At 44.1% G+C, this 25,948-nt stretch overlaps 1 protein-coding gene across 1 annotated transcript in view; it reads left to right on the forward strand.

Moving 5' to 3' along the window:
• The window catches only part of FAM184B (family with sequence similarity 184 member B), a 132,481-nt gene that overhangs the window by 44,128 nt on the left and 62,405 nt on the right, over positions 1 to 25,948 (forward strand). The window contains exons 2-5 of the mRNA XM_025438386.3: positions 16,766 to 17,518; positions 18,308 to 18,443; positions 19,598 to 19,737; positions 20,274 to 20,480. Coding sequence (XP_025294171.3) covers positions 16,766 to 17,518; positions 18,308 to 18,443; positions 19,598 to 19,737; positions 20,274 to 20,480 — 1,236 coding nt within the window. The remainder of the gene's footprint in view (positions 1 to 16,765; positions 17,519 to 18,307; positions 18,444 to 19,597; positions 19,738 to 20,273; positions 20,481 to 25,948) is intronic.

The following is a 25,948-nucleotide window of genomic DNA, read 5'->3' on the forward strand; positions in this document are numbered from 1 at the left end:
GAGCCCCTCTGTTATTTTCCAGCTTTATTATCTGAGTGAGTAAAATCGCATTTTTTCACCAGTGACTTGGAGATAATAATTGTGTGCCTCTCTTCCAAGGCAGCTTTGCATAATTTCACTTAGCATATATCACATCTGAAGGTGTCCCCTCTTTGTCACATGGAGTTCTTCATTCACTTTTCTCTCACTCACTCATTCATTCCTTTACCTTCTGTCGAATTCTGGACGAGGAATTCTGCTAGATGGTAAGGATACAGTACTTTGTAACAGTCCCTGCTAGTTTACTTCAGCAGCATCTCACTGAGGACCTACTGTGTGCCTGCTAGTTGCCTGGACCATGGTTTGGCACCCAGACGCAAAGGTGAATAAGTTGTGAGTGTCCCCCATAGACCATGCCCAATCCTCAGGGACACTGGGACAGAAAAAGGTTGAGAGCCACTACTGTGGGTAATAAAGAGCCCCCAAAGATTATTAAGTCGAATTGTCATGTAGTCAGCTTTTAGATTTAGAAAGAACACTCTGGTGAGTAAGGGATAAAGAGGAGAGTGGCTTGGGGGAAATTATTCTGGAAATGTAGAAACACTACAGAGAGCAAGTTTGCCCTCAAGTTTACAAAAGCCAAATGCTCTTGCTATTGTTGTTGCATTTGTTTCCAGAAGAGGTTTATGCAAAGTTGACCTCAAGAGTTCATCTCTGAAAGCAGAGAGGGGCTACACCCAACATGGTAGCCATTATTTGTCTGTGACCTGTGGTTCCCTGTCTCCTGGATGGAAAAGGTTTTCACACCTCATTACACCCACAGCAGCAACAAGGGTCTCTTAAATTCTTCTCCTCTGTGGAACTAGGGACCGAAATGGAAAAGACAACACATTTATCGTTGGGCTGTTCAGACCAAAATAGACCAGCCGGGTGGAGGCAGCAAAGTCGAAATCAGATCCCTTGGGGGGAGGCCTCAGAACTTGATTTCTTCCTTGTCAGGATCTATTTCTCTTTCTTGGGCTTGTGTCTCAGGCCCAGACACCGATGCAGAGCAGTTCGGTGGTCTATCCCTGCCCTCAAATAAAAGAAAAACAACTAGATTTTTTTTCTGATTATAATTGAAGTACACACTCATCATAGAAAAAAATAGAGAATGCACAAAAACAAATAAAAGAGAAAAAAGAAGAAAAATTGATTGCCCTTCATTTTTTATCATCCAGAGATAACCCTGGTCATATTTTGGTATATTATTGACTCTTTTCTTTGTTGGTGTGTGTGTGTGTGTGTGTGTGAGTATGTGTGTGATTTTAAAACACCATCTTGCAGGGCACCTGAGTAGCTCAGTGGGTTGAGTGCCTGACTCAGGTTTCAACTCAGGTCTTGATCTCAGGGTCCTGGCATTGAGCCCCCACATTGGGCTCCATGCTCAGTGTGGAGTCTGCTTGAGGATTCTCTCTCTCCCTCTCGCCCTGCTCGCTTTCTCTCTCTTTCTCTCTAAAATAAATAAATATTTAAAAAAGAAAGATAAAACACCATCTTGCATCTTCAATTTTATATCTTTAATTTTAATTTAATCTACTCTAACTTTTTGAGGCCCCTGCTGTGGTGAGTGGTCACAGACTCTGTTTTCTCTGATAACACAAGCCAGAAACAGAAACAAAAGATGGTCTGGCCTGTGGGCTTGACCCAGTATGGCTCCTCCATTTCTTATGTCTGGGTCAAGTGAGCAGTGTCTACCCATCATCCCAACTGAGAGTCGAACAGAGCATCTGGCACAACTCTTTGCTTCGGTGCTCAAGGCTCATGTGATCAAAGCACAGAAAGTCAGCTGTGGCTGGGAAGACAATTTGCAAAGGTGACCCGAGTATCATAAATGGATCTTTGGGTTTTGTTAAGGTGTTATATGGACAAGAATATTTAGCTAGAAACATGTCATTTGCTGAAGATTATGCAGAAGGTACAATAAATGGATTGGAAAATGCTTAGAGATTTTTTTCCCCCTGGAGAACAGTGGAGAAAATAAAAAGTCATTTAGAATGGGAATTCAATATATTTATCTTCCATGCTGTGGGGTTTACTTTTAAAAGTTGCTTTGTGAACTGGAAAGTGCTATGTAAAAATAATATTAGCATTCATTGTTAGATCATTTGTGTGGAGCGAATGGATATGTGTGTCTATATAGACATACGCACAAAGCCTGCTTTCAGAATTTAAATTTATAAAATCGTAATCAAAACACGTAAACTTGAAGAGCTGCTATTTCTGCTTTTGAGCTCACACAATTTTATTTGCGTGCATTGTTATAGATTTTGATGCCCCAATTTGGCTCTCATTCTGTTATAGTATTTCCTGTGGGCGATCTTAAGATTTCTTTGTATTAGTTTTATCCTGAAAAAAGTATCACTAACACAAATGTGTATCCATCGAGCAGATTGGCTAACCAAGGGAGCTGTCCGGAGTCTTTGCTTTCCAAAAAGCTGAAGCAAGTCATTTGCAAGATTTGCAAGACAAGGCGGTCCCTTTTCAGATCCCAAGTCTTTTGCAACCAGTGTAGCTCCCAGGAAGGCAGGCAGGCCTACATCTGTGGGAGCACTAGCCTGAGCCAGGAAGAGGAGGGGCTCTAAATAAAAACCTTCAGAGGGACGGCCCTCACTTTTCAGCTCTCAGTCTAAATTGATTTGGAAGACAGTGGGCCTCAATGATTCAGAAGCCAAAGCCTCACAGCCCAGCCATGTGCAGCTAGGTACCTGGCAATGGCTCCTTGATGGGTAATGGTGAGATTTTAAACTTTAAACTAGCATCAAGGACTCCAACTAGAAACCCACCCCAAACTCATTTGCCTGCAGGAGCCCAGCCTTGCTTGGGACCTATTCCATTCTGTTTCCAAGGCAGCAACCACATGACCTCTGTTCTTCCTGGGCATGTCAGCACCTAAATTCAGGTCTTCCTTCTTAAGATCTGGCTAGTCCTCTATTCTGACTTGGTGCCAGGAATCTGGGGCTCCCCTGAGTGTGCAGACATTTGAGTCAGGAACAGCGGCCATAGACTTTCCATGTTCTGGCATTCCAGGATGCTATGTTTCTGAGGTGGGGTGGCGTGGACACCCCATCAGTCATGCAAGCTGGAGAACGCTCTGAACTCTTATCCCTCCTCCCCACTCTATGTGCAGAGAGTCACTGGGCCTACCACTATTCCTGGTACTTCTTCCCCTCCCCAGTTCTAGTTCCAGCTTTTGCGACCCCCTGTCCTCCTCCCCAGCTTGTCCTTTTGATTCCTGCAGTCCTCTCTCTGCTCCCATCAGGACTCTACTCTTGAAGCCAGGGCAGTGGTCCCCAAACTTATGAAATGTAGTGTATTAGTCAGGGTTCTCCAGAGAAACATATATATGAACGAACATATATATGGGTAATTTCCTGTAAGGAATTGGTTTACATGATTATGGAAGCTGAGAAGTGCCCTGATCTCCCATCTGCAAGCGGGAGACCCATGAGAGCTGGGGCTATAGGTTTCAGTACTAAATTCGCAGGCCTGAGAAGCCAGAGAACCAGTGGTGTACAACCTGGTCCAAAGGCAGAAGTCTGATTCCATCTCAAGCGGTCTTAGTAGATTCTTTCTCTCCACCCCCTTTGTGTGTTGTTTTGTGTTTTATTCCTCATATTCCAAAGGGAGAATCTTCTGAGAAAAGCTTCCCGCAAGACACATAAACTGTAGTTCCCCGAAGCAAGCACACATCTGCTTTCAGGGTCTGAGGACTCAGCAACTGAATGTGCAAAGCCCTGCACCCCCCACCTCACCCTATTCCCCCATGGCACCCCACGACCTACACACCAAGCTTTCTGGGGCAAGGCCCTATGGGAATCTGGGTGATCACCATGTGTTGTGCAGACAAGACAGTCTCGACTCCTTGACGTGGATGCTGGACCCTTGAGGGTCCAAGCCCTGCCTGCCTGTCCGGCATCGTGTCACTCTGTCCTCCCCTTTCTGCTAACGCCCCTCCCCATGAGGGCTCCCCTTGCCTGTCCCCTCCCAATCTACTCTGTGTCACCCTTTGTGCTCCTCCTGTTCCCAGAACCCCCCACCTGTATTTTCCTTAGCCCTTTATGATCACTTGACTGACAACCCTTCACCTTTTTAAACTTAACACAAGAATCCTCTGTGCTCATGCCTTTCTGCTAGGATAAAGAGAGATGTCCTTCATTCAACAAATATTTACAGAGTCCTTTGCACATGTCAGGCACTGTTCTGGGATGTAGTAGTGGACTTGACAGACAGAAATCCCTGTATTCAATTCATTTTCTAGAGAGGGAGACAAATAAGCAAATAAAAAAAATTAACGTGTTAAATATATATTATATCAGATGAAGGTGACATGGAGAAAAATAAAGCAGGAAAAGATACGGGCATGGATTTGGAGTAATCAGGACAGGTGTCGCTGATAAGGTGGTGGATGAGCAGGAGCCCAAAGCCATAGATGTCTGATGGGAGAAGGCTAATCCTCAAAAGGCCACGATGTATGCGGAGATACAGAGCAAATGTATTTGGCATGAGTGAGTCATGGCAAGGATTTCAGTGCAGTGGAAGTGGGCTGATCTAGAAAGAGGATGAAGTAAGCTCAGGAAGATCATGGGGAGCCAGGTCTTGTAACCCTCTTTTGCCTATTGTAAGGCCCTGACTTTTCCTGAGTGTTTGCTGGAGAGTTAGGGGAGGGTTTTGAGGGACATGATTTGGCTGACGTTTAGCCGACTGTAGGGGAAAGGTGGAAGCAAGGGTTGGGAGGCCATTGTAGTGGTTTAGATGGGAGGTGCTCATGACTCAGGTTAAGGGGAGGATGAGATGGTGAGAAGTGAACAGATTTAGGATTAGCTGAGGATATGGGATGTGAGACACATATTTGAACCAAGGATGACTCCAAAATTTTTAAACTATTTTTTATTGTTGTAAAATATAAATAACATAAAATTTATCATTTTTAAATGTACAGTTCAGTGGCATTTAAGTACATTCACATTGGGGTGTCTGGGTGGCTCAGTCGGTTGGGCTTCTGCCTTTGGCTCAGATCATGATCCCAGGGTCCTGGGATTGAGCACCGCATGGGAGGTCTGTTGCTCCCCTGCTTGTACTCTTGCTCTCTCTGTCAAATGAATAAATAAAATTAAAAAAAAATAAGTAGATTCACATTGTGCAACCATTACCACTATCTCTAGAACTTTTTTATCTTCCTAAACTGAAACTTTATACCTTTTATTTATTTTTTAAAGATTTTATTTATTTTTTCATGAGAGACACAGAAAGACCTCTACACCGCTACATGTTGAGTTAGGCAGGGACATAGGCAGAGAGAAAAGCAGGCTCCATGCAGGGAGCCTGATGTGGGACTTGATCCTGGGACTCCAGGATCACGCCCTGAGCCAAAGGCAGATGCTCAACTGCTGAGCCACCCAGGCATCCCTCTCATTGTAGTTTTGATTTGCATTTCCCTAATGATCAGTGAAGTTGTGTTGAATGTCTTTTCATGCACTTGTTGGTCAACTCCAAAATTTGACCTAAGCAAATGGAAGAAGGGGGTTGGAGAAAATTGAGGGAAGAGCAGGTTTTGAGGAGGAAAATCCAGAATTCAATTTGAGATTTATGTTAGATATCCAAGTGGAGATATTGGTAAGCGATGGGACACCTGAGTCTAACATTCAGCTAATGGGCCCAGCCTAGACATACAAATTTGGGAATCATTAGCAAATAAGCATGCAAAGAGTAATGAGGTTGGATAAGATTCCAAGGGAATGTTTGTAGAGAAGAGAGAGTCTGAGAACTCTATTTGAAGGATGAGATATAAAGAGAAACTAGCCAGATGAGGAGCAGCCAGTGGTCAGGAAGAGGGTGATGTATTCTGGAAGCCAACTGAAGACTGTTCTGAGGAGGAGGGAGTGATTTCTTATAACAAAAGCTACTGAAAAGGTGAACATAGGAGACTAAGAATCGTCTGTTGTTTAGCAACTTGGAAACCATTGGTGAAACGGTGTTGTTTTTGTGGGTTGGTCAGGTTGAAAGCCTGATTGGAGAGGGTTCAAGAGAGAAGAGGATGTGGGGAATTAGTGACAACACATATAAAGAAAGCACTTGAGAAGTCTTTATAAAGGGGTGCAGAAAAATGAGATTAAGAAGGATTTTTGTTAATGATAAAAATCAGCACATTTATACTATACATTGATAGGACTGACTCATTAATGATGGTGCCAGAAAGAAGGAGGAGAGTTACTGGAGCAGTGTGATCCTTGCTTCCAGTGCCTTTCCCTGAGCCCCTGCAGCCTGCTAGCAAAGCACCTCAGATACTTCTAAATGTACTAGTTGGCTTACTTCTCTCCCTCTCTTTGTATTTTTCAGCAATAATGCTGTGTTATAAACAACCCTAAAATCTCTGTGGCCTACAACAACTGATTTATTTCATTTCAGATTGGCTGCTGTTCAGCGACTCTCTGCCGGGCTTGACTGAGCCAGGAGAGGGCCAGGCTTTGAGTTGGGGTCTGGACTATTCCACGTGTCTCTCATTCTGGAACTGTGGCTGCCCTGCACGTACTCTTCTAGTGGCAGAGTGTAGAAGCACAAGAGGGGAAGCAAAAACACAAACACCTTTAAAGCCTCTGTTTGCAACAAGTCCACTCAAATTCTATCAAAGCAAGCTATAAGCCAGTCCCAGCAGGGAAGAAAAGTAAATGAGGTCCACAGACTGGGCAGGCCATGACCAGGAAGGGGAGGGAAGGGGGAAAAATGGACAAATAATACAATCCACCATATCTGATATAAGTTCCTAAACAGAACAATTTTGTTTCTTCTGTTTCTCCAGTGCTCAGCACCATGTCTGGTAAATTCTCCAAAATGAAGTAAATGCAAAAAATCTTGAAAGGCGAATATTACCAGCTCTTTTCTAACTACGGTTATGATTCTGTTTCTTTTAATATGGGATCCAGAAGGATTTGGGTTTACATCCTAGCACCCTCGCTTTTTAGCTCAATGACTTTTGGCCCCAATATAAATAATAAAAATTAATAACAGCATTTCTTGAGTGTTTACCGTGTGCTAAGAATGCTGCTAGGGTTTTGGTTTATTATGTCATTTTAATGTTCAGGCAAATCTATGAGGTATTGTTTTCTCCATGTCATAGGTGAGGTGACTGAGAATCAGAGAGGTTCAATCACATCCTTGAGGTCACAGAGCTAGAAAGAGATGGAGCTAGAACCCAGCCTAGTAGGCTGTATAGCCTCCTTGCGAGCACCATGCTATGTCACCTCTACATGTTGAGTTAGGCCACCCAGGGTCAATTTCCTCATCTTAGAATAGGGATAAGCATGAGAATGTTCACTTTGTAGAATCATTAGAAGATTAATTGAAAAGCCCTATGTCAATTACCCGGCCCAGTGAAGCTTACACTCTGGGCACTCAATAAATATTCTTTCTTTTCTTCCTTTTTTATTTCACTTCTGACTCCCGCTGCCAGACTTGATGGATAACTTTTCTTCAAGATCTCATGCACATAATACATCAATTATAACTTTGTTAAACCTACAATTCTCAACCTCTAAGACCCCCACAGGCCATCTGCTGAAATTTTCTCTGAAATCAGACCATTAGCAGTGGATTTCTAAAGCCCTTGCGAAGACTTTCAAACTGGCTCAGTATTTCTCTTGGCTGTTGAATTATTCACATCCCCTGATGGATTCTGAAGTCGGCCTCCTACTGAGGAGGTGGATTTATAAGTGAAGCTCGGGCCAGTCCTTTGATGTTTCAGTTGAGTAGGTGGTAAGTGAAAGAAAGCAAAGCACCAAGCCCAGAGAAAGGGTGTGTCTGTGCCAGTTGTGCTCCACAATTGTAGTCATAGAGGGCGGGAGGAGCAGATTGTATGTCAAAAAAAAAAAAAAAAAAAAAGAGGATGCTTCTTTCTGAGGGCAGAGCGTGAGAAGAGAGGAAGAAGAAACATTTAATGAGTACCTACTATGTGCCAGACACCTCAGAGATGTAATCCTATTAGATCCTTAAAAAAAAAAAAAAAGGTCTATTTTAAAGGCAAGAAACTGAGGATCTGAAAAGTTAAGTAACTTGAGCAATTTTAAAAAGATAAGAATCAGAAAGTATATATATCAAACGGAATTAAGTTTGTCTGAGAGTGACAGAAAACCCAAATGCAGTCCAATTGGAATCAATCCAGGGCTGGCAAGGCCTTCCTTGGCATTGGAGACCCCGGCTCCTCTAACCTCATTGTCGTACCAGCCTTTGTCCCTGGCATCCACTACATGGAACTGCTCAGGAATAGAGGGGATTTATCCTGGAAGAAAGGAATGACACGTCTACTTATATCCAGCTGGGCAAAACTTGGTCACATGGCTGCTCAGAGCTGGAAGGGAAGCTGAGAGATGGGGCGTACTGCCCATGGAAAAATTAGGGCTTCTATTTTTAAGGATGAAGGAGAGAAACAGATACTGGGTACACCAGCAATCTCTGTTGCAAGGAAGGTAAATCTAGGTCCCTGTCACTCCAGCGAACCCATTGCTCCTACCGTATCACCTTCCTTAAGAGAAATGCCATTGCCACAGAGACTTCTTTCTGGCCTAAAGTGCCCTATGGACAACCATGATAGGAACAGCTGGGTCTCATCGAGTGCTTACTGGTATAGGAAGCAAAGGCAAAAGAAAAATGAAATTTCCTTACTACCTACAGCTCTCTGACAAGTCCTTGAAACAGGCAGAGTGACATTCCTCTAGGAAATCAGCTGCCTTGATGTTAATACTTTGCTAAGGGCAAAAGGCAATCTCGGGATCCTGTAAATCTACTTTAACATATAAAAATTCCTTTGGAAACTTCCTTTATTTCTACCTCCCGAGATACTTGTTGGCAGTCATCTCCCAAGCAGAAGACCCTGATATATATCTGAAGGGTCTCATGACTAGGGTTTCATTAGACAGTAATAAATGACCTTTTCCTAACAATAACTGGCCCCCCTCAAGGGAAATCCCTTAGGTTTCCCCCTGGAAACCTTGCTTCCAAAATTTCTTTTTTTTTTTTTAAGGTTTTATTTATTCATGAGAGAGAGAGAGAGGCAGAGACACAGGCAGAGGGAGAAGCAGGCTCCATGCAAGGAGCCTGATGTGGGACTCAAACCCGAGAATCCGGGATCACGCCCTGAGCCAAAGGCAGATGCTCAACCACTTAGCCGCTCAGGCATCCCTCCAAAATTTCTTAGAGACTAATGCTATCCCTAACCTCCCCCAACTTGAAAGTATATAATGGGCCACTCCTCATGACCCCAGGGCAGCTCTTTCTGCCCAGGGGTCCTATCCCCATGTTTAAATAAAACCACCTTTTTGCACCAAACACGTCTCAAGAATTTTCTTGGCCATCAGCCCCAAACCCCAACATCTTTCCTGCATCAGTTACTGTGAGCCAGGCACCATGCAACATACCGTATGGCAGTATCTTATTTAATTCTTCAATAACCTATAAAGCAGGAACTTTATTCCACCCCGCCCCCTTTTACAAAGGAGGAAACAGACCCAGCAAGATAGCACGTTCAAGGTCAGACCGCTAGCAAATATCATCTGGTTCCATACATCAAATGACAAACAGGATCTGCACTGCAAGAAAGACTCCAAGCCTAGCCTTTTCATTGTTATCTCTGCTTCCTGTGTGTTCCCACTTCCAGGGCCTCTGCTCCTGCAGGTCTCCTTTCCCGAACCCTATTCTTTCAATCTCTCACCGCCCCTTACAAAGTCCTCCTTCTATTTACCAGTAAACACTCTGAGAATTCACATCAGGCCAGGCATTGTACTAGGTGCTTGGGACCCTGTAATATAGAAAGGGTCCTGCTGATGGTCCCTGACGTCCCTACTCTGATGAAGCTCACATGTGACTTGAACACTGAGCACCTAAGTGTCCATGATGTGACATGAAAGGGCCATAACAATCAAGTGGTGCACAGTGCCCTGGGAGAAAGGTGAATGAGATGTCTCTACTGTCTATAGGGAGCTAAAGGACGCTTTATACAGAAGGAGAAATTCCTTATGCTTTTTTTCCAATAGTTTCAAATAAAACATTTATTTGTCTTGTATCCTTTCCTTTCTTTTAAATTCTTCTCGTGTGCCTTTCTCTAGTGCCTCCCACTCCCACTTACTTTGATCCTCTTTGTCCATCTATCTTACTTCCCTTCACAAGTGGCTTTGGGGAAGAATGGCTCCTGTCCATCACCTCCCCTTCTGGGCCTTCCATTCTCTCTTTAACTGCACCACTCTGCTTCTGCCCCAACACTGCACTAAATACTGCCAAATACTCTGGCTTTTTCCCAGCTCATGATTAATAATCCAAGTCTTTTTTTCCTCTGGATGGCAGGTACATTAATCACACAGTTATTGTGTATCTGGTATTTCTGTGCATTATCTTATGTAGCTCTCAGGATAGCCCTAGGAGGTTGATGCTTTTGTTAACGTCATTTTGCTGTTAAGAAATTGAGCTCTGGAGAGGTTGATTACCTGCCCAAGATCACCAGGTAGGAGATGGTGAAGCTGGAACTCCAACTAAGGTTGACTAGCCCTGGCGCCCAAGCTCTTAATTATCCCTCCTCCAAAAAACAAGAGACAACACTGTAGGGGAGGAGAGTAGGAATGGACCAAGAATTGCAGATGTGGCCTATGAAACATGGTAGAGAATTGAAATAGCCTCCGTTGGGAAAAGGGATGGAGGACGACTGTGAGACGTATCGATTAAAGGTATCAGCATGGAGGGCACAGATGAAGTTAGGCATCTTTCTTTTTTTCTTTTTTTTTTCAGTCTAACAAGGTCAAATTTTATGTTCTGGACAGCCTCAAATCCATACTGATCAAGTTTCTTTTTCTCTTTCTTAAGTTTTTAATTTAAATTCCAGTTAGTTAACATACAGTGTTATATTAGTTTCAGGTGTACAATATAGTGATTCAGAGATTGACACTCTTAATTGCATTTTACAAGAGCTGCAGTGGTTGGGTTGATATGCTGTTTTGAATACCAAGGATGTGAAGCTAAAGATAAGATGGACAGAGGGTTTGAGGATGTTAGAAAGAAGGTAGCTGAGATGATTGGCCGTGGGATCCAGGGTTAAAAAGGCAGGAGAGGTAGAGTTAAAATGAAAACAGACTATTGGACCAGGAGAAGAAAGAAAGGTCAAGCTCAGAGAGCAAATTTGCAAGCGTGAGGAAGTGGAAAGGGTAGAAAAAGAAGAGGATGTCTTGAAAGTGGGTGGGATGTCCCAGTGGAGTCGCCTCAGGGGTTCACAGCCATGAACATTCATACACGTCTCCATGCCACACGGGAAGACAAGTCTGATGCTTTTGAATGTTCCCAAAATTCTCTGACTTAGTTTTATGACACAAAATGGCATCTCTTTCTCCTCCCATAGGGAGAGGGGACTCTTCTTCCATCTCTTCACTAGGATTCTGTATTAACTATGAAGACCTGAGTTTTTTTGAAGGCCAAGCTCTGGAATTTCCTAAGTAAAAAGCAGATCTCAAGCTTACTGGCAGGAATGGAAAAATGAAAAGATGTTTGCTTCATAACAGTGAAATAAAAACATATGAATAATCTTCCATGGAGTCACAACTTAATGTCTATCAGCAAGGAGCAGAAAAATAAATTATAGCACATCCATACAATGGCGTATGAAGCAGCCAAAACTAAAAATGAGGCATCTCTTTATGTACAGAATTATATAACGTCCAAGATCTATTGTTAAGTAAAAAAATCATGTATGTACATATAAGCCAGTGAGGAACATAATATGAGTTGAGATATAACATAGTATACTTTCTTGGTTGTGTACACAAGATCTTTGGAGTAACCTTCTGGGTAAGGGCATCAGGGGAAAGTGAAGTGGTTCTGGCACTCCTTGAACAGTAGGAGCCCTGTAACTGGATCTTGGCCAAACAACAATTGGAGCAGACCACTTCTGGGGTTTATTTGGGGACTTTTAATTGCAAGACAACATGAGTAAATATGCATAGCCAGTGTACCCTCAGACACTGTATACTCACCCACAGTGTGATACCTTCTCTGCTACCTCTGATGTTGTGTTAATTCAAGGGTGTGCATGTGGGGAGAGTTTCCACAAGACAGAGCAGACTCACATGAGCAAATGCTGGAAATGGTTATAGTCCTCAAAACCCTGAGGACAGTGGCTCTTATTCAAATGGGTGCAACATTTGGGTTCTTTCTTCATTGAGTGATTTTGTGGTATCATGATATACAGGATCTTCAACTGAGTTTTCTGTTCTATAGATAAAGGTGCATGTTGGAACTCCTTTCTCCCAGATCACCACCAACACCAGTAGTTGATTTTATCCTTCATGGAATCACCTATGCCAAATTTCAAGGAATAACCTTTTCAAGGGTGTTTTATTCTTCACTATGAAAACTTCATTTAAGTTCAGATTTACTCATGACACAAGCCATCTCTACTGAAGAGAATCTTTATCAGTTGGGTATTAGGTGTGCAGAAAGAGTTAACATAGCAGGCCTGAGACAGCTTATGCTTCAAGTGGTCATCTTGCAAAGTGGTCCTCAGCATCTGGGAACTTGGATCTCCAGAGGGTTCCCACCACCCTGTTAAGAGTGACTCACTATGCCTAAACTGTTTATGCAAACGATGTGATTTATGCTGAGCACTTGCTTTCCTCCTTGGAGTCTGCAATTTTGGTTTGCCAGTAGAAGTTGCCAACCTGACTAGCCCGCAATTAAAAACCTTGCTAAGTCTTTAAAGAGCTCCTTTGGTAAACAGTATTTCACAAATGTTGTTACGACTCCTTGAAGGGGAAATTAAGCAAGTCCTGTGAGAGTGTACAGGGAAAGAACCCCACAGGGGGAGGACTCTTGGAAGCTTGAGCCTTGTTTCCTTCAGACCCATTCTCCCCATTCATCTTTTCCCTTTGTTGAGTTTACTTTATATCTTTTCACTATAATCATAGGATTATGATTATATGCTGAGTTCTGTGAGTTTTCCTAGGGTAATAGCAGCTGTTGGAAAAAATAAATGCCAAGATTCAGAGGCCCAACGCAATAGCTTATTTCTTGCTTATATAAAGATCAATGCCAGTGCTCCTGGTGGGTAGATATGTTCAGTCATCGCAGACCCAGGTGCCTTCCATCTTGTATTTTACCTTCTTCTAAAGTCTTTGCAGCCTGTCCATTAAGTTTGCAGATGGAAAAATGAGACTGTGGAAGATACATGCCCACTTCTTAGCCCTCCTCGTCACCTTAACCCCAGTGTTGGCCCCAAGATGACATCAGTACTTCTGGCTACATTCCGTTGGCAATTACTAGTCATATGGTTCCCTATAGATACAAGGGGGCTAGGAAATGTGCTCTGCTCAGTAGCTGTTACCCTGCAGCTACTCTGTGGAAAGAAAGCATAAATCCTTATGAACCTTATGATGCACTCAACTTCCTCCCAAGTGCCTATGAGACAACACACAGAAGTTATATTGTTCTTGCCCATATGAAGGTTGGCATGTAAAAGGGAATAGGTCACCCCAAAGTTGCATAGGCAAGGCTAATTTTTCCTGGAAGTCTTTCCTATTAGACCCCTTCTGTGTTTCCATAGTAACTGGTGCTGATCCCTCTCATAGCACTTACAAGATATTGGAACTTTACAGATTCTTGTTTGACTCTCCCATTAAATTATAATATTTTTGAGGCCACAAATTTAGTTGTTTTATTGACCAGCATATTCTGTGCCCTGCATGGAACCTGGCACTTCTGAGAAGAACAGTAAATGCATAAAGGAATAAACGGTTGAATGGGACAGTGAGGTGCAGTGTAGTACCGTGTTGTGAGCATGTACTTCAGAGTTAGTCAAAATTTCTTGTCTCTTATGACCTTGTGAAAGTTACTAAGCTTCTCTGAACCTCAAATGTTCATTCTTAGTATGAGGAGAAAAATACCAACTTTGCAACGTTGCTCTGAGGATTTTCTGAGATTATGAGTATGTTTACAGCACCTATGGGCTAGGCACATAGTAAACCCTGGAAAAATAGTATTTATTATTAATACAAATGGCAGCCAGTGGGATACCAGTTTCAACATTCACTTATTCCAGATACACTCCTAGATGCAAGCCATGAGAAGCCATAGAAACCAAAGATGGCCAAATTGTGTGCAAGGGTGATGAGAGGGAAGAGTGTGGGGACAGAAGCTTCATTTCATTGGGGAGAGGGTCTTCCTAGGAGGGGAAGGGGACTCCTTCCCTTGTCCTTGCCCTCACAGAGTGTTAGATTGACAATTCTCAAGGCAGTGCCTATTCTCCCAAGAATTCACAAAATGTTAAGCCTGTCTCACACCTTTACAACTACATCGTTTAAGACAGAGCTCTGATCTCTTCTTCATTCACTCATCCATATAAGAAATATTTTAAGAGTATCCACCTTGATCCAGACACTGGGAATGAATAGTAATGAACAAAGAAGACCAAGATCTTCTCTCATGGAGCCTACATTTCAGGGAAGAATACAGACAACCCACTAATAGTTATGTCACATGTAGACAGTGAAAAATAAGATTTTTGGCAGCATTGTGGGTATATGGTTCCTCTTTCTCGAGTTCTGCAGTCTCAAGATAAACTGTTAGGAAATGTATCACAGGTGATAGTTCTAGTGCTGTCATTTGGCCTTCTTCAACTACTGCTTCTTAATTATGCACACACACACATACACAATTACCCAAAATTTCCTTTCATATTATGTTTCTGATGGGTCTACTTTATCTCATAATCATCTAAGCCCCTGTGGTTGTTTTCAGGGTTTTTGTTTGTTTGTTTGTTTGTTTTATTTTTTACTGTTTTAAAGCAATAGAAACCTTTTAGATTCTTTCTAAACTCCATGTCAGGATAACCCCAGTGTAAAAGCAGTTCTTCTCTGACTCAAGAGGGGTTTCCACCTGCTTTTCCTCCACCAAGTTCCCTACAATGACCCTCAGTCTCTCATCAAGGAACTCAGGGCTACAAGGAACACAGTTTGAAAGCCATGAGTAAAGTCTTACTAAGTAGTGGGAAACTGATAATGAAATTCAAGCCCAGTTCAGTACACAACACTCAGGAACAAGGGAAAAATAGCAAACCCGTAAAGGTTAAGGATTTGCAACTGTGTGGTGGAGACTTTTCAGAAGAATGCCTGGGTGGCTCAGCGATCTGCCTTCGGCTCAGGGTGTGATCCTGGGGTTCCAGGAACGAGTCCTGCATCAGGCTCCCTGCATGGAGCCTGCTTCTCCCTCTGCCTGTGTCTCGGCCTTGCTCTCTGTATGTCTCTCATGAATAAATAAATGAAATCTTTAAAAATAAATAAATAAAAGATATTATTTATTTGAGAGAGAGAGAGACAGAGAAGGAGCTGGGAGAGGGACAGAGGGAGAAGCAGACTCCCCACTGAGCAGGGAGCAGTGTCTTCCCTGCTCAAAACCCATCTCTCTGTGCTCCCCTCTTCAGGCATTTTGACTTTAACTATCTATTCTCATTCTTGGGGGTGGCCCTTCTGGGTTCTCTTTGGGGTCATTCCCGTCATCAGGCAGATACACTCTGGACTCACATCAAGCAAACAGCAGCCACAATGGAGCCATCCTGATTCCCCATCCCCTTCATCTCTAGCTCAGGCTTCCTCCTCTGAGCTCCAGAAATGTCTGTTTGCTTTGATGCCATCTCCAGGAGGCGATCACGTTTAATTTGTCCAGTACAGAATTCTTGATTTTCTTCCCCATGCCTGTCCTACATGTAGTTTTTCCCTGTGGCTAAACATCTATCTGTTTGTTGCTCAGGTGGATCCCTGCGCCCCACCACGCTCCCACCTCCCTCATTCTCTTCTCTGTAGTAATAAAGGTCTATATCCTGTTCCTAAAGTTATGGAGAAGCAGTCTTACACCGTGGATACATTTCTAGGGTGAGTGTTGTTATCATCAATGAGTGTGTACTTGATCAAAGGCTCTTCCTCTGTTTGTTGACACAATTGTGTGCTGCTTTGTCTCTTGGTCTGTTCATATGGTATATTCCATTAACTGATTTTTAGATGTTAAGTCAACTTTGCATTCCTTGGATAGATCCCACTTGGTCATGGTATATAATCCTTTTTATATGTTGTTGAGGTCTATTTTCTGATGTTTTGTTAGGTTTTTTTTTTTTAAGGGGGTTGTTTGTTTTTGTGTCCAAAGTATTCTTTTTTTCTCTCACAAACTGGAGCTAGATTTATTTATTTATTTATTTATTTATTTATTTATTTATTTATTTTATTTATTTATTTTTAAAGATCTCATTTTTATTTATTTGAGAAAGAGATAGGGAGATAGAGAACACAAACAGGGAAGGACAGAGGGAGAGGGAGAAGCAGACTCCTTGCTGAGCATGGAGCCCAACATGGGACTCCATCCCAGGACCCCAGGGTCATGACCTGAGTTGCAGGCAGACGCTTAACCAACTGAGCCACCCAGGCGCCCTCAGATTGAACCTTTAAACCCTTTTCTGGATTTCCTTGACACTCCAGAGGTCCCCTTTGGATCTCTGCCACAGATCTCTCCCCTCTGTGGCTTTTAAGAGTTATCACTGCCTAGACTTTGCTCCCGCCACTCCCTGCCTCCTTGTAGGTTTCTCCTGGGGACAATTTCCAATAAATCACTTCCACACAAGTCCTCTTCTCAGGTGCTGCCGGGGATCAGCCTCAGTCACTGGCATGGAGGAGAAGCATCTCTGGTCACGCTGCCCCTCACAGACATTCACCCGGCTCTGTGGATTTTCCTGCAGGTGATTTACGCCCTCAATACCCGCCAGGATGAAGCGGAGGCCAGCATGGAGGCTCTGCGGGAAGCCCACCAGGAGGAACTCCAGAATGCCGTGGCGGAGACCAAGGCCAGGCTCCAGCAGGAACAGGGCCATGTGGAGGAGGAGGCCCTGCTCCAGCGCATCGAGGCCCTGGAGAGCGCCCTGGAGCTGCAGAAGAGGCTGACACAGGAGGCCCTGGCGCAGTCGGCCTCCTGCAGGCTGGAGACCAAAGAGAGGGAGCTGAGGGTGGAGGCCGAGCACGCTGAGCGGGTCCTCACCCTGTCCAAGGAGATGCTGGAGCTCAAGGCTGACTATGAGAAGAGGCTCCGACACCTGACGAGCCACGAGGCACCCCAGTGGGGGCGGCTTTCCCAGGAGGGCCCCGAGCCCAAGGGAGAGCCAGGCCACAGCCACGAGATGCGGGAGGTGCTGCTGGAGGTGGAGCGGCTGCGAGCAGAAAACCAGCAGCTGAGCAAGGACTACGCCCGCAAGGCAGAGGAGCTGCAGGCCACCTATGAGCGGGACACCGAGACCATCCGGCAGGCCATGCAGCAGTCGGTGAGCGAGGCCCTGTGGCAGTGGCAGGAGAAGGAGACGGACCTCCGCAAGAACTTCCAGGTCCAGGAGTCGGCCCTGCAGGCCCAGGTCAGGAAGCTGGAGGGGGATCTGGAGCACCGAGGCCGTAAGATAAGTGACTTGAAGAAGTATGCCCAGAAGCTGAAAGAAAGGACTCAGGTAAGGCATGGTCTCTTGATGGCTTTCCACTGGGATCAGAAATACAGTCCCTGATTTTATTTTATTTTTTTATTTTTTTATTTTTGGGGTCAGTCCCTGATTTTAACACCTACTATGTGTCAGCCACTGTGCAGGGCACTTGACAGCTATCCAGGTGATTCCTATTATTTCCCTTGCATCCAAGTACATTCTGTGAGGATGTATTTATGGAGTGCTTCCTACGTACCAGGCCCGGGCTATGGGTGGGAGACCATGGCGAGCCGGACAAGGTCCCTGACCCCAGAGAGCTTAGACACTTAGAGTTTCCAGAGAAGAAGACAGTTTTTGTCTAGAAATTGAGAGGCTTAGAGGCTAATCTCGCTGGGCCTACAGCTAATGTTTCTTAACTCATTCTAAAGCCCTGCTCATCCCAGAGCGACTTGCCTGTCCCCAAATCCTTGGGGCTTGGCTTTCGTGGGGAGCCAGACCACTGACACACCCCACACACTCACAGAGCCCCATCTCTGAAAGTTGCAGCAGCTAATATTCTTAATAATCCTTGAGCATTTTTCCTGTCCCAGACGCTTTCTCACATTTAATCCTCACTACAGAAGAGTGAAATAGCATGCCCAAGGTCACACAGCCCATCAGGATGAGTAGGGATCTGATGAACGGGAGGCACGGAGTTCCAGAGACAGGAGCTGACGCTGTGCACTGACCTACCTTTCAGATCTGATGCCGGTTCTGTGCACATTGCGTGTCTCCACAGAGAACTGCCCCAGAGAAATGAGACCCTTTCTGTCTTTTTAGGACCTGGATGTGCAGCTCAAGGAGGCTCGGCAGGAGAACTCAGAGTTGAAAAGCACTGCAAAAAAACTGGGGGAGAAGCTGGCTATTGCCAAAGACAGACTGATGCTGCAGGAGCGTCCCGTGAGCCAGAAAACTGGTGAGATGCACTACCACGGGTTTTTTTACACAGAGAAGAGCAGCTGTCAGGTTGGCTGGTGCTTCTTGCAGCCTTGAGACGTGGAGGGAGCAGAGCGAGGGGCAGAGCTGTGTGATCTGACTCCTGGTAGGTGAGCTCAGTCCAGGAGGGGACAGGTGAGCTGCCTCCCAGAGCTGCCACAATACAGAGAGCTAAAAGGCATGATACAGAGGGACCTTTTGCCCTCAAATACTTCTTCCCTGGGCCTACCACATGCCCGAACTTCTCCGCCCTGGCTTTTCATCCATGCTTAAGCAACACTTCGTATTTTTCCCATGATTTCACACAGTCTCGTTACTGGGTCTTTCCAATAGGTCTGTGAGCGGGTGTCATCAGTGTCCCCCATGGTCAAGATGAAGAAACGAGGCTGAGGAAGGCTAAGTGGCTACCTCAAGGCCACTAGCTCGAGGCCACTGCAGAGTGCCTTCCAGTAGAGTCTTTTATCAGAAAGTTCTTGAATACCCACAGTGTGATCAGCTTGATACTAGGAGATGTAACAAAGGCACAAAACATGGGCTCTGCCCCTAGGGAGCATATGGGACAGTGACTTCACAGCCCAGAGCAATATGGTATCATATGGTGGCCCAGGCAACAAGGGAACGAAGTGTCCGGGAAAGAAGTCACCATGGGCTGGAAAAGAGTGGAGGAGGAGAGGTTTGAGTTGGAACCAGGAGTATGTGGAGGATTTAGTGCAGTGTTTTCAAAAGTAGGGCATGGATACCTCCTGAGAATATGGGAAGAAAACAATGAGCATTTCTAGTTATATTTATTTTTTGTCTTATGCTTTGCATTTAAATCTTTCGAAAGTATATATATCCAGGAATGTGCTCAATGTTTTTTTCAACGTATGGAAAGCACCATCAAAAAGCTTTGACGATAATTAGTTTAAGAAGCTAGAACAGGGCAACCGTTTGAACTCAGGATGCTGCAGGAGCAAAGACGACAATCACCACTTTGACAGCGCTTGAGGGCCAGAAGGCCACCGAGCAGGAAGTCCACTAGGCAGTGACGGGCAAAATAGTCAAAGAGCAGAATAGGTACCTGGCTGCAGAAGACCTTGAGTACAAGGTCAAGGCCAGGGGCATTTTAAATGATGTTAAAACTTACACTTGCAGATGACATGAAGACGGAACTAGTTTCAGAGAAGGAAGCCCTAGGGAAGGTGAATGACCTTGAAAGCCGCAGTCTTCATCCTCAGCAGGACCCAAGCCTTCCCAAGGAGTGTTTGTGCACCAAAGGAGGCCCAGACGTACAGGTAATGTCTGACCCATTCCTGGGAATGGAGAAGTCACAGGAGGCTTTGCCAGATTGAGCTTTGGGTAGAGGCCAGTCTCCAACTATGACAACCACTTGGCAGCAGCAGGTCCCATGGTTTTAGGGGTAGATGTGTGGGTGTGAAGTTCCAGCAAACTTCTTGCCACTTGGAATTAGGCTACTAAGGAATATAGCAAAATTCTCCCAACTTCTATCATTGGCTCCTGGGAAACTGGAAACTTGCACAGGACTCCCACTATTGGTTCCAAATCGAAACAAGTAAAGCATTCTTGAGACACCGCCCTAGTGGGCTGGAACGTCTGCTCCTGTGACCAGAGGTACACAATTCTAAGGAGCCCTTTGCTGATGGTGGATAGAGTGAAGTCTCTTACGAAGATGAGAAATACGGTCTTACGAACTTTATGGCATCTTGTACTACATGCTGTAAAATCAGCGTGTAAATGTTGTACCAATGGCAATTCCTTGCTCCCCGCCTCATGCTGGCAGGTTTACAAGGGCCTTTTTCTTTTTTTACAGACCAAGAAAGAGGCGAATATAGAGATGGAATATATGAAGCAACAATATGAAGAAGACCTTCGTAAAATCAAACATCAGACAGAAGAGGAGAAGAAACATCTCAAAGACCAGTTAGTGAAGCGGCTGGAAGACTTGGTGAAGAAACATACCCTAGAAATCAAGTCTGTTCGCTCTTCGGTGGAGGCAGAGAGGAGAAAGCTGCAGAAGGTGGGACCCCCTTCAGAAATCCTGTTCAGATTCTCTCTTCTTTCATCTCCCTCCCTCCTTTTCTCTTGTATTTCTCCCTTCCTTCCTCAGACATTTACTGAGCTCCTGCTGTGTCCACATCTAAGCTTTTTTTCTGACCGAGGGAGGTGAGGGTCTTTTGGAGACACCCCTCAAGCTGTAGCCAGTAGGTAGGGCCTAGCATCGTTGACAGGAGGTAGAATTGTATCCTCTGAGCATTTAACTGAGGAAATTCAACTCTCCTCAGCACAGAGAGAAATAACATGAAGCAAGCACCCAGGCCCTAGCAGTTGCCTGGATTCAAAGCCCAGCTCTGCCACCCTACAGCTCTGTGAGCACAGTGAATTATTGAACGCGGGCCCCTCAGAGGGAAATCTTGCATGCCTTAGGTTCCTCATTTATAAAGCAGATGATGATAATAGCACCTCCTAGACTAGCTGCGAGGATTAAATGAGGTAATCTGCTTGGGAAAGCAAAGCATAGTATGTGCCTGGGGCATAATAGGTAGATGCAGGTGATTAATCAATCAGTGGCTTGCCAATGTGAGAGAAGATTCTTGGCCTCTGGGTACTGCTCCAACTTCCCATCAAAGGAGGCAGTTTTCTGCTTGAGGAGGAATGCAAAGCCTCATCTCTTCTTGTTTGCTGGGGAAAGCAAATAACACCGGTGACTTTTAGGAAAAGAATGAAGTATAAATCAATAGTATTGTGAACATAGTCTCTTTACGATGCAAAAGCCTGCATTATCAGCTTTGACTCTTTGCTCAAAGACAATCATAGAACGTTGAGGGATGCGGTGTTACGTGGTGGTTAAGAGTAGTAGGTCCTCAATAAATGTATGTGGGGGTAAATAAACTCACAGAAGACCCAAACTAGTCCAGGTCTAAGAAGTTCTGACACTTCCACTAGCTGTGTGACCATGGACAGGTCACTTAACTTCTCTGAAACATGATTTCTAAAATAAGGATAAATACTTCGAGGGCTTGTTATGTGGATTCCTTATGGTAGTGTATAAAAACTTTTACTTAGCTCAGTGCACAGCATGTAGTAAAAGTTCGGGAAATGGCAGCTCCCGTGGCTCAGCGGTTTAGCGCCACCTTCAGCCCAGGGCGTGATCCTGGAGACCTGGGATCGAGTCCCACGTTGGGCTCCCTGCATGGGGCCTGCTTCTCCCTCTGCCTGTGTCTCTGCCTTTCTCTCTGTGTGTATAAATTCTCTCATAAATAAATAAAATCTTAAAAAAAAAAAGTTCGGGAAACAGTGGCTGTGATTAGTTACCATGTCCACTGGGTAACATCATGTGTGTTAATATCAGTTAGTTGCCTACTATACTTTTTTTTTTATTTTTAATTTTTGTGTGGGCTCACTATAGTTTGTAAAGCATTTTATTCTTAGGAACACGTTTCATCTTCCCAACAGGATTACAAAATGAATGCTCATAATTAATTAATTAATTAGTTAATTAAATTTTTAAAGATTTTATTTGAGAGATAGAGAGAGAGAGAGAGAGAGAGAGAGAAAGCATGAGAGAGGGAGAGAGAGCATGAGCTGGGGGAAGGGGTAGAGGCAGAGGAAGAAACAAACTCCCTGCTGAACAGGGAGCCCAATTAGGGGCTGAATCCCAGGACCCTGGGATCCTGGCCTGTGCCAAAGGCAGACACTCAACCAATTGAGCCACACAGGCGGCCCAAGAGGTGTTCATATTTTGGAGATAAGAAAATAGGCTCAAAGATGTCATGTATCAATTCACACAGTGAGTGCTGGAGCCAGTATTAAAACCTGATAGCCTGAGTCCGGAGCCCATGGTTCCCACCTCTGACCTGGGCAGAAAGCAACTGTATGGAAAGCATTTTCCTCTCATGAGCTGCAAATGGTCACACAAATCCAATCCTCACACAAATAGCTGAGCACTTTCTATCCAGAGCCACAGTCAGTGGGAGGAACAGTAGCTCTCCCAGAGCTACAGGTTACCCTGGTAACCTGTCAGCCAAGCCTGACTCTGAATGTAGAAATCCCATTTCGGCTTTAATCAAGGGACATGAGTCCATTTGGGAAATGAATCACATAGAAATAAATCGTGTTTCCCTCCTAATTTGGGGTGGGGGTTATGCTCCCCTCCTTTTTTTTGAGGATCCCTTAGACCATTTATGTTGAACATAATCATCGCTAAGTCTACCATGTTGCTGTTTTTCTTTGTCCTATCTGTTCTTTTCTTTCACTTCTTTTTCTGTTTATTTTTGATTTATTGAATTTATTTCTTGTATTCCCATTTTTGTCTTCACTGATGACTTATTAGCTATTTTTCCTCTTTTTTAAAGATTTTTTAAATTTATTTGAGGGAGTGAGAAAGCAGAGTGAGCAAGAGAGAATAGAGTGGGGGGAGGGGCAGGGGAGAGGGAAAAGCAGACTCCCCCCTGAGCAGGGAGCCCAATGATGTGATGTGGGGTTCGATCCCAGGACCCCAGATCATCCCGAGCCAAAGGCAGACACTTAACTAACTGAGCCACCCAGCCGCCCCTCTATTTTTCCTTTTTTCTTGCGGGGGTGGGGTGCTCTAGTGATTATTCTAGGATTTACAACACGTTTCTCTAATTTATCATTGTCTGCCACCAAATATTATTTTACTTCACACACACATACACACACACACACACATATATTCACTGTACAAACCTCACAATACATTTCCATATATCTCTTCCTGACCTTTGTGTAATTGTTGTCATACATTTCACTTTATACATATTACAGGCTCAACAGTGCATTGCTTTTATATTTCCTTAAAAAGTCAATTATCCTGTAGAGGTAAGTTTTAAATGAGAAAAAAATATTTGTTATATATTTTATATTTTTAAATTGTAATATTATATTTATAATTTCCCATTTCCCATTTCTGCAGTCTTTGTTGCTTTGGCCTGAAGAACTCCCTTTAACATTTCTTGTGGTGTAAGTCCACTCACAGCAAATTCTCTGTTTTTATATGTCTGAAAATGTCTTTATTTTGCTTATTTTTGCTAGATTTAGAATACTAAATTTACGTGTGTTTTTTTTTTCTTTCTAAACTTTAAAGATGTCATTCAACATTTTTTGGTTTGCATTTTCTTCTAATGAAACCTTGGCAGCTCTCTTATTCCCCCTGTGTATAATAAGTCTTTTTGTTCTCTGACTGCTTTTGAGAGTTTATCTTTGCCACTGGCTTCCACACCTTCATTATGGTATGCCATGTATGAGTTTCTGCATGTATGTTTTTCTGCTTGGGGTTCATTGAATGTCCTGGATCTGTGGGTTTATAGTTTTTTCTAGTTGGGAAATTTTAAGGCCATTACCTCCTTCGACCTCCCCTCCTTCTTATATCGTCCTACAAGTCACTGAAGCTCTGTTCCATTTATTTTTGGTCTCCTTGTCTCTCTGTGCTTCAGTTTGGAAAGTTTTTGTTGCTATAGCTTCAGGCTCATTCATCTTTTTTCTTTTTGTGCATCATATAATTTTTTAAAAGCCTATTTGGTTTATTTTTTCATTTCCAAAATTCTATTTGATCCTCCTTTACCGTCTCCCTTTCTCTCCTCATTATATTTATTTTCCTTTAAATTCTTGGGCATGTTTATAATTGGCTCTTTTAGCATTCTTATCTGTCATTTGGGGTTTGTTTTTTTTCTCTGGTTGAATTTTCTCCTGGGTATGATTCAAGTCCCATTTTCAAGCTTCTTTGGATATTTAGTAATGTTTCATTGGACACTGGACATTAAGCGTTTAGAGTGTTAACGTGTTGAAACACTTCATTTTGTTATCACCATATTATGAGGGCTGAATTTTGTTTCAGCGAGCAGTTAAATTACTTGTGAATCAGCTTCATCCTTGCCAGACTTATTCTTTTTATTGTTAAAAGGTACCATTTTATAGGCTTTAAAAAAATTTTTTTAGGATAAGTTTAGAGTAACATTTGCTCTGGTGCCATTTTAGCTTTACTACTGAAGTGTGACCCTTTGTGGGGTGTAATGCCCCATGTATTGATTAAGATTGGTGTTATTACGATTACTGATGGTGATTCCGAGTGACATCTTTGACTTTGTACTCATTGACTCTTGCTGCTGCCCCATGAACTTTATTATAAATACATTCCAAACAGTAATGTTTCTTCTAAAAACAAGTTAACATATTTTCCTTTAAAAATATGAAGTCCAGGTGATGATGTCATGTGGGCCATGGTGAGAGCCACCTGATGATTGACCAGCTGAGTTTCCTGGTGATTGACCGCATGAACAAGACCAAGCTGAGAGCCTCCTGGTGATTGGCTGGGGTGCAGTGGTTCCCACAGGAGGCATTGGGATGAACCCTGGCTGTTAGAAAAGCCCAGCACCAAGCACGCCTGGGTGGCTCAGTGGTTGAGTGTCTGCCTTTGGCTCAGGTCGTGATCCTGGGGTCCTGGGATCAAGTCCTGCATCAGATCCCTGCAGGGAGCCTGCTTCTCCCTCTGCCTATGTCTCTGCCTCTCTATCATTCTCTCTCTCTCTCTCTCTCATAAATAAATAAATAAAATCTTAAAAGAAAAGAGAGAAAAGTCCAGCACCTGCCAAAAGCATCGCTGGAGGCAGAGAGGGCCCCTCTGTTGCAGCAGCTTCAACTCGGGTTCTCTTCCAGGTTCTGCATTCCTGCCACTGGCAACTTCTCCCTGAGTGGTCCTACCCCAACCTCTCACCCACACTATTCACTCCACTTCATGTGCACTTCTACCTTTCTGCCCCTCTGGGATCCTGTAAGTCTTTATACCAGCACTGGGCATCACCTGGACCCAAGCCCCGCAGCAGGGCTGGCCAGACCACCCCCTTAATCAGTCCTATTTGGCAAAAATGTGGGGGGCTCTGAGAAGCACAGTTTAACGTATCCTCATCCAGTCGGGCAGAGCCCCTCTAATCCTCTGGGGTCATAACCTGGCTCAGCACAGGGAAGCCAGTGTCATGTCCTGAGGATCCCCTGGACATTCTGCTGAGCTGGAGCTTCGTTTCCAGGGTCAACACAGGAGAAACTAATCCTCTAGACACATGTAGAAGTGGAAGCACACCAACCCCACAGTACAGATTCTCTGAAAGAATCTCCCAGAAATATAGCTGATGTGGAGGTCTCTGACCCAACTCAGCGTGGGCCAACAAGTCTCCAGGATGCTAGGCTTGCCAGGAGCCCTCCAACTGGGAGCCCTCCAAATCAACAGAGCACAGAACAATTGAGTCTTCCAGCTGGACCAACCAAGAGCCCTTTGACCACGAGCCATTGACCTAGATCATCACTAGGCAACCAAATCCCCTGGACCTCCAGACAATGGGTAATTCTCTAAATCAACTCAGTACAAGGCTAACAAGTCCCCAGAACAGTGAGCCCACTAGGCCCCCTTCTGCCAAAGCCCTCTGCCCCAGCCCACCATGGGGTAAACAAGTTGCCTAGACACTGGGCCTACCA

The sequence above is a fragment of the Canis lupus genome, chromosome 3, assembly GCF_003254725.2.
Source record: "Canis lupus dingo isolate Sandy chromosome 3, ASM325472v2, whole genome shotgun sequence".
Taxonomy (NCBI): domain Eukaryota; kingdom Metazoa; phylum Chordata; class Mammalia; order Carnivora; family Canidae; genus Canis; species Canis lupus.